The sequence below is a fragment of the Medicago truncatula genome, chromosome 8 (assembly GCF_003473485.1).
Source record: "Medicago truncatula cultivar Jemalong A17 chromosome 8, MtrunA17r5.0-ANR, whole genome shotgun sequence".
Lineage (NCBI taxonomy): Eukaryota > Viridiplantae > Streptophyta > Magnoliopsida > Fabales > Fabaceae > Medicago > Medicago truncatula.
The window spans coordinates 41,028,477-41,041,743 of NC_053049.1; the positions used below are offsets into that span (position 1 = coordinate 41,028,477).

At 34.2% G+C, this 13,267-nt stretch overlaps 2 protein-coding genes across 5 annotated transcripts; both read left to right on the forward strand.

The window, feature by feature from the left end:
- The first annotated feature begins 445 nt into the window (after positions 1-445).
- On the forward strand, positions 446-5,651 carry LOC11439925 (phosphatidylinositol 4-phosphate 5-kinase 7). 4 transcript variants are annotated; one of them, XM_024772107.2, is made up of 11 exons: positions 452-604; positions 905-972; positions 1,240-1,393; positions 1,524-2,567; positions 2,732-2,899; positions 3,035-3,200; positions 3,334-3,444; positions 3,525-3,712; positions 4,654-4,808; positions 4,936-5,107; positions 5,233-5,651. In XM_024772107.2, the coding sequence occupies exons 3-11, from the start codon at positions 1,377-1,379 to the stop codon at positions 5,513-5,515; spliced, it is 2,304 nt and encodes a 767-aa protein (XP_024627875.1). In that variant the 5' UTR covers positions 452-604; positions 905-972; positions 1,240-1,376; the 3' UTR covers positions 5,516-5,651. The 4 variants fall into 4 exon arrangements, with proteins under 4 accessions (XP_039684774.1, XP_024627873.1, XP_024627875.1 ...); XM_039828840.1 differs by lacking the exon at positions 905-972 and having other exon boundaries at positions 446-604; positions 4,939-5,107; XM_024772105.2 differs by lacking the exon at positions 905-972 and having other exon boundaries at positions 447-604.
- A 640-nt stretch (positions 5,652-6,291) lies between these two features.
- On the forward strand, positions 6,292-8,917 carry LOC11427422 (transmembrane emp24 domain-containing protein p24delta4). Its single transcript, XM_003629933.4, has 4 exons — positions 6,292-6,670; positions 7,589-7,801; positions 8,389-8,465; positions 8,573-8,917. Exons 1-4 carry the CDS (start codon positions 6,470-6,472, stop codon positions 8,715-8,717), a joined length of 636 nt encoding a protein of 211 aa, XP_003629981.1. The 5' UTR covers positions 6,292-6,469; the 3' UTR covers positions 8,718-8,917.
- The last annotated feature ends 4,350 nt before the right edge of the window (positions 8,918-13,267 follow it).

A 13,267-nucleotide genomic window follows, 5' to 3' on the forward strand; every position in this document is an offset into this window, starting at 1 on the left:
TGAACTTAAATCAATCTTAGACTAGATTCTTAAACATGGAGGATTAGGTAGCTCAATTAGTAAAACATAATGAATCAATTTCTATGATTAACTCAAATGAGTTTGTTATTCAGATGTTCACAAATTCTAACTCAATTAATAAAATTGTTGAAATTATTGAGGTTTGAATCCAAATTGTCATTTTTATGGATGTAAGTTTTTAAATGACTATTACCATTTGATCTACGAGATAAAATTTCTTTATTTGAAGAGAGGTAGTAATAATTAATATTTAACTGCCAAAAGTTCCCTAAAAAAATTAACTGTCAAAGGAAAAAAAGGTGACGTAATATGAGACAAGACAAGTTCCTTTTTTATGTTTTACACACAAATACATAAATAAATCTAGTACATATAATCATATACATTAACTGGAAAGGGTATAATGATCACTGCATTTATTAACTTTATTTAGTGTGGGGCAGTGTCGGCTATAATTGACAGTTACATAAGGATTCTTATTCTTGAGAGCTTTTTTCATAAGCTGCTTAATACTATTCTTCGGGATCACTTCTTCTTCCTTCCAGTTTTTATTCCTGTCACAGGATACTTATTTTCATCCAAGGTCACTTCAATCTTTCTTCTCAATTTTTTTTTTGTTTTGCTTTCTTTCTGTTCTGGACTTCAGAATTTTACATGTGTACTTTGTACTCCTAGTTCTGAAGTTTCTATTTGTTTCTTTGATCTGATTTTTATTATATTCAATTTCTCCATCAAGTTGAACTTTGAAATCATCAGTATGGTTTGAATCATTCATTTACAACTCATGCCACAAACATGCATGTATTGTTTCAGGTTTGTCAGTTTCTTTTATGTTAATTTGTATATGATGTTAATGTTGCTTCCTTTGTGATGTTGATTACAGAAAAGTTTAGGGATTCTCAATTGTCATAGCTCTTGTAAAAATCAACATATCTGTTGTTGATCTTCTAGGTGTGTTGTGTTGTATGTAGTTTAAATTGTTTCAAATTACCAGAGAATAAAGAAACAAATTATTATTTACCACTCATAAAAAGATTATTGAAAATAATGGTTGGTAAAAACATCTAAATAAGTGGATGGTCCCTCCTTTTTCTGTCTTTGGAATTTTGCGGGAAAAGATTCCAAAAGCATTCTTTAGTGTTGAAACCTGTTAAAGGATTCATTGTTGTTTTTTCTTCCGTGTTTTCAAACTCATTATATTGGCTGTATATGTTTCAGATTGGGTCACAATAAAAAGCTGGTCGATGAGAAGATGAATTTTTTTTATCTTAGCTGTGAGTAACATGTTTAACCTTTCAAAAGAAATGGCTCACTTCCTGAAGTTATCTAAATAAATTAGTGATATTCTGCTAGTCATGGAGGACAATGGAAGGTAATGTTCATAGAAATTACTATTCTTTCCTATTCATTCTCCTTTGTTTTTGTATTTTGTTTTGACCGTGTATTCTGTTCTGTATGCATGTAGCAATGTATTGTTATTTAACTGTTTCCTGTTAACGTAGGTTTGAAGAGAAGTCCTTTACAAATGGTGATGTCTACATTGGTAAATTCAAGGGTATACTTCCCCACGGCAACGGGAAGTACACATGGTCAGATGGATCGGTATATGAAGGGGATTGGATAGATGGAAAAATGACAGGGAAAGGGATACTTATATGGCCATCAGGAGCAAAGTATGAGGGCGAATTCTCCGGGAGTTATCTTCATGGTCACGGCACATTCACAAAATCGAACGGCTGTGTTTACACAGGTGGATGGAGGATGAATGCTCATCACGGGATTGGACGAAAAGCGTATTCCAATTCAGATATTTACGAAGGTTTATGGAAAGAAGGAATTCGCGAAGGCAGCGGAAAATTTACTTGGAATGATGGAAGTATCTATATTGGAAATTGGAAAAAAGGGAAAATAGATGGAAGGGGGATTATGAAGTGGTTTAACGGCGATGTTTTTGATGGTTGTTGGTTAAATGGACTTAGACAAGGATCTGGAGTTTATAGATTTTCAGATGGAGGACTTTATATTGGAACATGGAGTAAAGGCCTAAAGGACGGAAAAGGAACGTTCTATCCTTCTGGTAGCAAACAACCATCTCTAAAGAAATGGTGTACCAATCTTCATAGCGATGAGAATTGTAAGGTTCCAAATTCAAGATTTAATCGCAGTCTCTCTGAGAAAGCTCGAGCCAGTGGTAGATCGAAAAGTTCACGTCATTTATCTCAAAGTACTTCATTGTTGGATGAGAATCATGTGATTCAAAACCCTGCTGACGATTGCATCTGTCGTGATTCCTCATCCGCGTTACCGCGGACCTCCAATGAAGGTCAATCTGAGGTATCTGTTATGAGTAATATGGTTTTTGAAAGGGAATATATGCAAGGAGTTCTAATTGTGGAGAGACTTCGTGAGTGTTCAGAAAAACCGCATAATAAGAACAAAAGGCAAAGTAAATTTAGTATGAAGCAAGTAAAAAAGAGTTCGTTTATAGGCACTATCCAAAACCGCCGAAGCTATTATCTGAAGCTTAATTTGCAGCTTGGCATCAGGTAAATTATTTGATCTCTAATAATATTTTCGAAAAATATGTCTAGTATTCATGGTTGCTAGTATTATCAGCATTCTTTCAAATGTTCTAAACTTGAATATTTATTTATTTGGTATTATGTTTTATATGAAGCTTTGATTTGAATTTTTTTTGCTCAATTCTCAGGTACACTGTAGGAAAAATTACACCAGTTCCTGCACGTGAAGTTCGGTCGTCTGATTTTGGAGAAAGAGCTAGAATAAGGATGTACTTTCCTAAGGAGGGTTCACAATTGACTCCTCCACACTGTTCTGTAGACTTCTACTGGAAAGATTATTGCCCTATGGTCTTCAGGTATTCATTATCAGAATAACATGTATATAGGTTCTTGATATAATATGATTTTATGATTATTGTGGTGTATTAGAGTTCTTAGTCAAAGTTATGATTATAAGCACATATTCTTTATGTGATTTCATATATTTCCAGGAATTTGAGAGAAATGTTCAAATTGGATGCGGCCGAGTACATGATGTCCATTTGTGGTGACTGTGCTCTAAAGGACATATCTTCACCTGGAAAAAGTGGCAGCATATTCTTTATTTCTCAAGATGATAAATTTGTGATCAAGACACTAAAAAAATATGAGCTAAAGGTTTGTAGTCACCTCTTTTGCTTGATGGACCATATTAACTTTTTAATTAAGTTATTTTGATTTGAATTCATCAAATACACGAATCTTGACTTCGTAAGTACTTAATCACGTGCATACATTCCTCTTGTTATAGGTTCTGCTCAATATGCTTCCTAAATACTACCATCATGTAGGAAGTTATGAAAATACTCTTATTACAAAATTCTTCGGGATCCATCGAATAACACTGAGAGGTGGGAAAAAGGTATTACCTAATATCCGTCTTTACTTCTTTCTCCTTGTTAATTGGTTTAACTATAAATACTTTGTTGTTTTCTTCATTAGGTGCGATTTGTTGTCATGGGAAATATGTTTTGCACAGAACTTCATATCCACCGTCGCTACGATCTGAAGGGATCTTCTCAAGGAAGATATACAAGCCAAGATAAAATTAATAGCAATACAACATTGAAAGATCTTGATCTAAAATATGAATTTCATATGGATAAAAAGTTGCGAGAATCGTTATTCAAGTAAGTTCCTACTTCTAAGAGTAGCTTTTATAGTAAGCAGCACTTGTTGACAAATTTCTAGAGCTGTAGCAATTTTACTCTTCTAGGTAGAACATATATTTCCTATTTCATGATTATGTTATTCTTTTATTTTCCATAGGAAATGCTTTACTACTTTGTTATCATAAGTACTATGGCGTCTAACATTAATACAATTTTATTTCAATTCTAATTTCTATAATTAATATGTAATAATGGACAGATTTCTGTCCAAAAAATATTAAAATACAATAATGGACATATTAGTAACAGAATCCCAGCAATGAATCGAAATACCTTATTGATATCCCTCACAAATTGATGCGGCTGGACAAGCGTCAATTTTCTGATGAGAAATTGATAGCGAGGTTGAGGTACAACCTTGGTTGAAATATCCATAAGCCGGGTTGCGAGGTGAATGAGGAAGAGAGATAACGTAATTGTTCAAAGCTTTACAAATAGAGTGACAATCAACCTCAATATGCTTCGTGCACTCATGAAAAAAAGGATTGTAGCAACTTGATTAGGATGTATCTCTTATTGACAGTATCACGGTTGTAATAGGATGTATCTCTATTCACCGAAAACTGAACAGAGATGATTTTACAAAATATAGTGTAAAGAAATATCGGATGATATCTATGTTGAATAACGCTCCTTGTTAGATCCTGCTATTGCAAATTTTAGCGAAAGTCATGAAAGTTATGAGTTTCTTAATGTTTCTATATTAAAAAGAGTTAATCCGAAGACCAAAATTTCACATTTTGATAGTACTTGGCTTATTACATGAGATAATACTAATTTGTGACCAAAATATCCACTAAAATATTTATAATGACAATTTTGTTCCACTTTTCCTTGATTGAAGGGCAAGTAATTTACCTAGTGGTTATGATATGACCAGAATTTATTTTTTGGTTCAGGCAAATTTCTCTAGACTGCAAATTTTTGGAATCTCAGCACATAATTGATTACAGCCTTTTGTTGGGATTGCATTTTAGAGCTCCAGAGAATCTAAAGGCGTTGGTCGAACCTCCTGGATCAATACAGCGTCAGTTTAGTTTACCTTCTGCAGATGGTAAGTATATCGTCTGATGCCAGTTATTTAGAATATGATATGAAAATTTTCTTCCCAAGCCTAGTGATTATATATTGATATTGTTATTTTTTTTTCTAACGAACTTATTGACTTGATTTGCTTGCAGTAGATATACTCAAACAAGGGGAGCAGTTGATCATTCCGAAAGGCTTGTTGTTAGTTGCACATGAACCGAGCTTCGTCAATGCGACGCCTGGACCTCACATTAGAGGGAATACATTGAGAGCATACTCCATAGGTAACAAGGAAGTTGATCTTTTACTTCCCGGTACTGCAAGGTGAGTATCTTCTATAACATTAGTTTCTCTTGTCGCTCGCTATTACATTAGGAACTGAAGATCACTAAACTAGGATTGTAATAATTGTATGATATATATAATAATAAATAATGAATGTTCCTCAGATTGCCGGTGCAATTAGGAGTGAACATGCCGGCTCAAGCTACTAGTTTGCTTCAAGAAGATAAAGTGGAAGAATCAGAAGTCGAGCTTTTTGAGGTTTATGATGTGGTACTCTACATGGGAATAATAGATATACTTCAGGAATACAATGTCAAAAAGAAACTTGAGCATGCCTACAAATCACTGCAGTTTGATCCTATGACTATATCAGTAATAGAACCTAAAATTTATGCTGAACGTTTCATCAATTTCATGGATAAAAAAGTTTTTCCAGAAATACCGTGATGTCTGTATATTTGTTATCTTTTCATTTTGGTTTTAATCTTTCTTTGTAATTAATTGTTCCAAAGGATGAATGATTATGTACTTTATGAGCTCAGTTTTGTTTCATTTCACATAATTCTTTGAGATTTGTTGTTTTTCCTGTTTGGCAAAAGAAGGTTGCAATTCAAACAGCTCAATAAAATGATTTATTATCATTTAGTACATGATTGATTTGTTGAGTTTCTTCACACGGCACATAATTATTTGGGTGATTAATCACTTTTTAATCCACTTCTCAAGAAATAATTGTTTTCATAATAGTATTGAATTGTGATCTTTGTGTGTGTGTTAAGATCCATATCAGCATTGGACAGTCTCAGTTGTATTCTCCTTCCAATTTAACAATTGATTCATTACTACATTTTAGCAGTCCAGTTAAAACCTAATTTTTTGGACAGATTCCAATATTTCGATACAGTTTTAACATCAAAATACATGGTTAACTCATTTCAGGAGATGATTAACCAAATATTACGGTTCATTATTATTAACACAACAATTAACCAAATACATTATAATTGCGCAATTTAAACTAATCTTTACCCTTTTTGCATTTCATGTTCCCTCATGCCAATTTGACCAAAAATCCACCCGACATGACAATTATCCTAATGATAAATTTTTTACCTTTAAAATAAATAAGTAGGTGTTCAAGGTTTGAACATTGTCTCTTCCTTAAATAAAAAAAAAGGGGTTATGAAATAAAAAGAGAGTTTAGAAAGTGAAATTAAATTAGTAATAATGAAATACAAAAAAAGAAATTAATATGAGCGAAAGGGCTATGGAGAAATTAACGTTTTGAATTAAATTATAGACAACACCTAGCTACCAATCAACCATACGCAACAGATCCAAATTCTGAATTCTCTGTGAATCTTCAACATTGTCTGTGTTTGTTTAGAGAGAGAAAGGGCTATGGAGAAATTAACGTTTTCAATTATCTTCCTCTGCTTCTTCTTAATCAATCTTCCACCTTCCACATTCGCTATCTGGCTTACGTTACCCACCACCGGTACCAAATGCGTCTCCGAAGAAATCCAGAATAACGTCGTCGTTTTGGCTGATTATGTCGTCGTTCCCGATGATCATACCCGCAGCCCCACTCTCGCTGTCAAGGTAATGTTTTTACGTTTTTTACGATCACCCTTTTCGTTTTAATTTCGTGGGTCGTTCTTCAATTTTGATCACAGTTTTCGTGGTTTTAGTGTTATTTTTTTAGCTGACATTGTTCTTCAATTATGATAATTTGATGGGTTGATTTGTTGAATAATGTATTTGTATGATATGATTTACTATTTTTTTGACGACGTAATTAGTAATATGGAGTATAAAACTAAAATTACTTATCAGATTTAGCATTGATTTTGAAAGATTTTTTGATGATCACAAAATGGAATAGATGATTTGATTTTTTGTTTGCCTAATTGCTTATTTTAGATGATAGAATTGTAATGTGTTGTCTTAATATCTTTTGTTGATCAACAATTTGTTTTTGTGATATTTTACATAATGCATTCTTAATTGTCCGTGGTGTTATAGTAATTTGACCTATTTTGTTTTGTTTTTGCATATATTAATTGATGAGCGAAATTTGCTTTTGTTATATGTCTATTTCTGGAGCTGAGCAGCGTAGGTTTGATCAGTTATGTGTATGATATCCATAAATTGAGCTTTACTCTGTATTCTCTGCTGTCGAGTTCAGTCTTTTGAGGGGATGAGTAATTTTTTTCTCTAGTTGTTTTGATTGTAGAAAATGTAAACATCACAGAATATATCGTTCACATCGTTCACATACATGTGGATTCGATTTAGTCCGTGGAAATCAGAAAATGTTTACACATTGGTTTTGAGAGCAATATCCTTTGTGTGCTGAGGTGTTACCGTACGAAAATGGAAAATCGTTTATCTTAGTTGCCTAAGTCATGAATCACTTTCATGATAACTTCAAATGAAAATGTTTTAGTGGAGATTTAATTACAATCTTCTGATAACAATTTGTTAAAATTGGTCTATTGCTTGTAATGTTTTCTTTAGGTAACATCACCATATGGAAACAATCTTCATCACAAAGAGAACACAACACATGGGAGTTTCGCATTTACGACTCAAGAGACTGGGAACTACCTGGCATGCTTTTGGGTAGATGGGGGTAATCAAGGAGGTCACGAGGTTAGTGTGAACCTTGACTGGAAAATTGGAATTGCAGCCAAGGATTGGGACTCAGTTGCTAAGAAGGAGAAGATTGAGGTAAGTAGATATGGCTTTTGACTTTTACCTCTCGATAGCTGACAATTAATTACTCAAGGCATAAACTATATAATATGAAATGAGCTAAAGCACTGTTTTAAAATGGTTTTCGAGAACTTCATAAAGTTTCAGTTTCCTTAAAAAAAAAATTGCATTATAAAATGGAATCTTTAGGAATCACGAGAAAATTGATCCTAATTGGATTCTTTCATACTCCTTACGATATTAGAGATGAAAACACAAAGCAAGTTTAATGTACCCGACATAAATAATGAAGGATCTTCTTACTGTATGTTGGAAAATATCTCTATTTAGGGATAATATAATATATTTCCTGCTATACAATTTTTTTTAATAGCTGTGATATGATAAAAAAATTATTGATATAATATCAGTGATTGTATATGAATAATTGATTGTGCCGAGGAATTCCTCAAGAAATTTAGTGAACTATTTATCCATCTCAAGACTATAGTTACTTTCGTGCCATTCTCTCTTGTGTAACATGAAAGTAAGGTAGAGAATCCGCATCTATTTAAATCTATACTTCTTCTGATATTCCGTTTCTATATGTGATTGATACCTAGGGAGTTGAGCTTGAGCTAAGAAAGCTAGAAGGAGCTGTAGAGGCCATCCATGAGAATTTGCTCTATCTGAAGGGAAGGTAATTATTCCAATCATGTCAACAACTTCTAGAATTAATCTTTTGCAACTTTTTGGAAAAAAAGACTTCTCTTATGCGTGTTTATATATTTTGAGCTGTTTGTTCAGGGAAGCAGAGATGAGGATCGTGAGTGAAAGAACGAATGGCAGAGTGGCATGGTTTAGTATTATGTCGTTAGGTATCTGCATTGGAGTTTCAGCTTTACAATTGTGGCATTTGAAGAGATTTTTCCAGAAGAAGAAGCTTATATAGTTATGCAAGTGTTAATTTAATTTTACTAGTGAAACAACAATCATAAACTAAAGTTTTTTTTTTTGAGTCCTACTTACAAGCACCAGCCAGATTTTTTTTTGTTACCATACAGAGTTTCCAACTTTTCTTATCTACTGATGTTTATTATAATGCATTTTACCATGATCATTTTGATAAATATGGAGTAGTATCTATGAGAATTCATGCAGCTCATATAGTTTCTTATAAATTCATCTAGTTATTGTGTTTTCAATATCAAGAATGCGGTTCATAATGCTTCTACTGTAATTTCTTTAAGATTATTCTCTTATTCTAATTCTTCAATACAATACTCTTTTCCTGAAAAGTGGGTGACAACTGATAACGGGCACTAAAGTTTTCAAATCAAAATGTGAACTCATTTATATATGAATGCTCTCCATTTTCTCCCATTTTAGCCATATAATTGAAATATGTAAGGAAAAAAAATCCATAACCCAGGCGCTGAGCTTGGACAATTAATATGACATTTCATGAATAAAACAACGTATTTGCAGCTGATGTTGTGAACAGATGCAGCTGCAATTGCAGTTGTGGGCTACAATTTAAAACAACGATTGCCATACTAATTTCCTAATAAGGATTTGAATCAAAGTATAATCTATATACGTCCACCAACATGAAAATAACTAACCTTTATATTTTAAAACAAAAACAAAAATTGTTACCTCTATATGCCTAGTATGATTTGATGTATTGATGAACTGTGTGGAAGCATCAAGATTCAAGACATTCTATTGAAAAATATATAAGAAATCATATAAGAGATCAGAGGAATGATTCTTTCTTATTTTATTTCTGCAGTCCAAGACTGTTTATATATTAAAAAGGAATTACAATAAACATAATGACAAACTAATAATGGCATAATATATTCTAATAATGACCAATAATATCATTTGACTTTTCTACACCCCCCTCAAGTTGGTCCATAAATATTTGTCATGCCCAACTTGACTATAAGTCGCTCAAAATTAGGCCTTGCCAAGCTCTTTGTCAAGATATCAGCAGTTTGCTCATTTGAAGTCACATACGGTAGGCAAATAGTTCCAGAAACAATTTTCTCTTTTATGAAGTGGCGGTCAATCTCAATGTGCTTGGTTCTATCATGTTACACCGGGTTGTGAGCTATACTTATTGCTGCTTTGCTGTCACAGAATAATTTTAAGGGTAAGTCAACTTTCAACTTTAGTTCTTCCAACAGTTTCTGAATCCACAATAGCTCGCAGATTCCTTGAGCCATGGCTCTAAATTCGGCTTCCGCACTACTCCGAGCAACAACACCTTGTTTCTTACTTCTCCAAGTAACTAGATTTCCCCAGACATAGGCGCAATATCCAGTAGTAGATTTCCTGTCAATAACCGATCCTGCCCAATCTGCATCTGTAAATATAGAGACATCTCTGTCATTGGTTTTCTTGAAGTTTCTGGGGTTGGATTTCAGGTACCTTAAGATTCGGTAAACTGCCTCCAGATGTTCTTCATAGGGAGAATGCATGAATTGACTGACAACACTCACGGAGAAAGCAATATCAGATCTCGTGTGAGCTAAATAAATAAGCTTACCAACTAATCTCTGGTATCGTCCAATGTCAACAGGAACATTACCTTTCTCCCAGAGTTTTGCATTTAGTTCCATAGGAGTATCTGCTGGTCTACACCCACTCATCCCAATTTCCTCCAAGAGGTCTAGGATGTATTTTCTCTGAGAAACTACAATTCCCTTTCTTGAATGCGCAACCTCCATACCGAGAAAGTATTTAAGTGCACCTAAGTCCTTTATCTCAAATTCTTTTGCCAAATTTTTCTTCAATCTATCTATCTCAACTATGTCATCTCCTGTGAGAATGATATTATCCACATAAACAATTAGAATGGCAATCTTACCATCATTGGAAAATCGCATGAATAAGGTATGATCTGATTGAGCCTGCATATATCCTTGTTTTTTGACAGACCAAGTGAATTTTTCGAACCAAGCCCTTGGAGATTGCTTGAGACCATATAAAGACTTTTGCAATTTACACACATTTAACCCAAACTTGTCCTCAAAGCCCGGAGGACTATCCATGTAAACTTCTTCCTGCAAATCACCATTGAGAAAAGCATTTTTTACATCAAGTTGGTTAAGAGGCCAATCTAAATTCACTGCCAAGGACAAGGGAACTCTGACAGTGTTTAATTTGGCAACAGGAGCAAAAGTCTCTGAGTAGTCTATGCCATATGCCTGAGTAAATCCTTTAGCAACCAAGCGTGCCTTGTACCTTTCAACTGTGTTGTCAGAGTTATACTTTACCGTAAAGACCCACTTACAACCGACGGTATTTTTCCCTGCAGGTAAAGTCATGATTTTCCAAGTTTTATTCTTTTCAAGAGCTCTCATCTCCTCTAGAACAGCTTCCTTCCACTTTGGAATTTTTAGAGCCTCCTGTACATTTTTGGGAATTTCTACAATAGACAACTGAGAGGTAAACACAGCAAATGAAGAAGACAAATTTGAGTATGACACAAATTTAGCCATCAGATGTTTGGTACACGATCTAACCGGTTTCCTAATTGCTATAGGTATATGTAAATCAGGATCATCACTTGTAGTAATAGAAGAAGACTTACCACGACACTTAGGAATAGAAGACTTAACAGGATTTAGATGATGATTAGGATCATTTCTTGGTTCAGATTCTTGGCAGGGCTGGAGAATGGGTCCTTCATCTCCCCTTTTATGGTCCCTTCTTTCATAGACATTTCCCTTCCAAATAGGATCACTGCTATTGAACCTGTTTTGTGTTTCTTTATTTGAGTCATTTTGTTGTGGCATTTCAGGCTCTTCCTCATTACTATCGATATCAAGAATTTGTTCATTATGGTTTTGATTTGAAAATGTTGCCCCATAATTCGTAGGTACCTCATTCACAAGCGGATTGAGTTCCATTATCGATTCTTGGGCATTTTCTTTTGGTGCACCAATGTTAGTCTCGGAATTTTGTGACAACACTACATCACTTAAAGTAATAATATTTTCAATAAAAGAATCTTCCTTCAAGTCCCCCCCTTGAAGATGAATGTTATCAAAAAAGGATTGATTCTCAACAAAAGTAACATCCATGGTTACAAAAACTTTTTTTGTTTTTGGGTCAAAACACTTATACCCCTTTTGAGTTGGAGAGTAACCAATAAAAACACATTTGATTGCTCGTGGCTCGAGTTTGCCGATATGTTTATGTTCATGAACAAAAGCAGTGCAACCAAAAACTCTTAGTGGTAATTCGGCAGACACGCGTGTCAGAGGAAAATATTTTTTGAAAATATCAAGAGGGGTTTTGAAATCTAAAACTTTAGACGGCATACGATTAATTAAATATGAAGCAGTCAAAACAGCATCACCCCACAAATATTTTGGAACCTTGTTAGCAAAGAGTAAAGCTCTTGCAATCTCTAGAAGGTGCCTATTTTTTCTCTCTGCGATTCCATTTTGTTGGGGTGTATTAACACAAGAACTTTGATGAATAACCCCATTTTCATGAAAAAAATCGGACAAAACCATATTAAAATATTCTGTACCATTGTCACTTCTGAAGACTTGAACATTTGTTTGATATTGGGTCTGCACCATTTTATAGAAGTTTTTAACAATTTGTCCAACTTCTGATTTTTCTTTTAACAAATAAACCCAACAAATTCTGGTATGATCATCGATAAAAGTTATAAACCATTTTTTATTTGACAAAGTGCTTATTTTATTAGGACCCCAAACATCACTGTGAATAACTGCAAAAGGCTTTGAATGTTTATATGGTTGTGTAGAAAAAGATGAACGATGATGTTTAGCAAATTCACAAGTTTCACAGTGAAATAAAGTAGGATCCTTCTTAGAAAATAATTTAGGGAACAAGTGTTTCAAATACGAAAAACTAGGATGTCCTAGCCTTAAATGCCATAACATATTGTCATCATTATTAGAAAGAACAAAGCTAGATTCAAAGCAGGTACTTATTTGTTGAGGTTGATCCTTGAAGTCGGGTCCATTGTCAAGGTAGTAGAGTCCTCCACTCTTTTTAGCACTGCCAATCATCTTCCCCGTAAATCTAATTATCATCAGTGCATCTCCAATTATCATCATAGCATAAATCTAATTCCTGCCATAACGCCATTAACTCATTATAATAAGTGGTCACATCCCCCAGAACCTCCACCGCCAGGGCCGCCACCACCAGAACCACCGCTGCCAGTAGTGGTGCTGCCGTTGTTGTTGGTGACAATCGATATGGGGCTGCTACCATTGTTTACCGTTTCTGATTCTTGAGTTGGACCGCCACTACTTGTGGTGGTCATAAAAGCTGTTTTCAGCGTCAGGTCAGGAATGGTTGTTGTCGTCTTCCATGGATTGTGATGAACCATTAGAGAGACGAAAAAAATTGCGATTTTGAGGGATCACAAAAGATTAAGACTTGCAGTTAACTATTTGCAAGCTGCTAACCCTAATCGAACCATAAGGCTCTTGATACCATATT

Excerpts from the sequence above, each read along its gene's own strand:
- LOC11427422 (XM_003629933.4), top strand. The coding sequence starts at position 6,470 with ATGGAGAAATTAACGTTTTCAATTATCTTCCTCTGCTTCTTCTTAATC. Across the intron at positions 6,671-7,588 it reads GCCCCACTCTCGCTGTCAAG|GTAACATCACCATATGGAAA; the intron begins GTAATGTTTTTA and ends TGTTTTCTTTAG. Across the intron at positions 7,802-8,388 it reads CTAAGAAGGAGAAGATTGAG|GGAGTTGAGCTTGAGCTAAG; the intron begins GTAAGTAGATAT and ends ATTGATACCTAG.
- LOC11439925 (XM_024772105.2), top strand. Across the intron at positions 2,568-2,731 it reads AATTTGCAGCTTGGCATCAG|GTACACTGTAGGAAAAATTA; the intron begins GTAAATTATTTG and ends CTCAATTCTCAG. Across the intron at positions 3,445-3,524 it reads CACTGAGAGGTGGGAAAAAG|GTGCGATTTGTTGTCATGGG; the intron begins GTATTACCTAAT and ends TTTCTTCATTAG.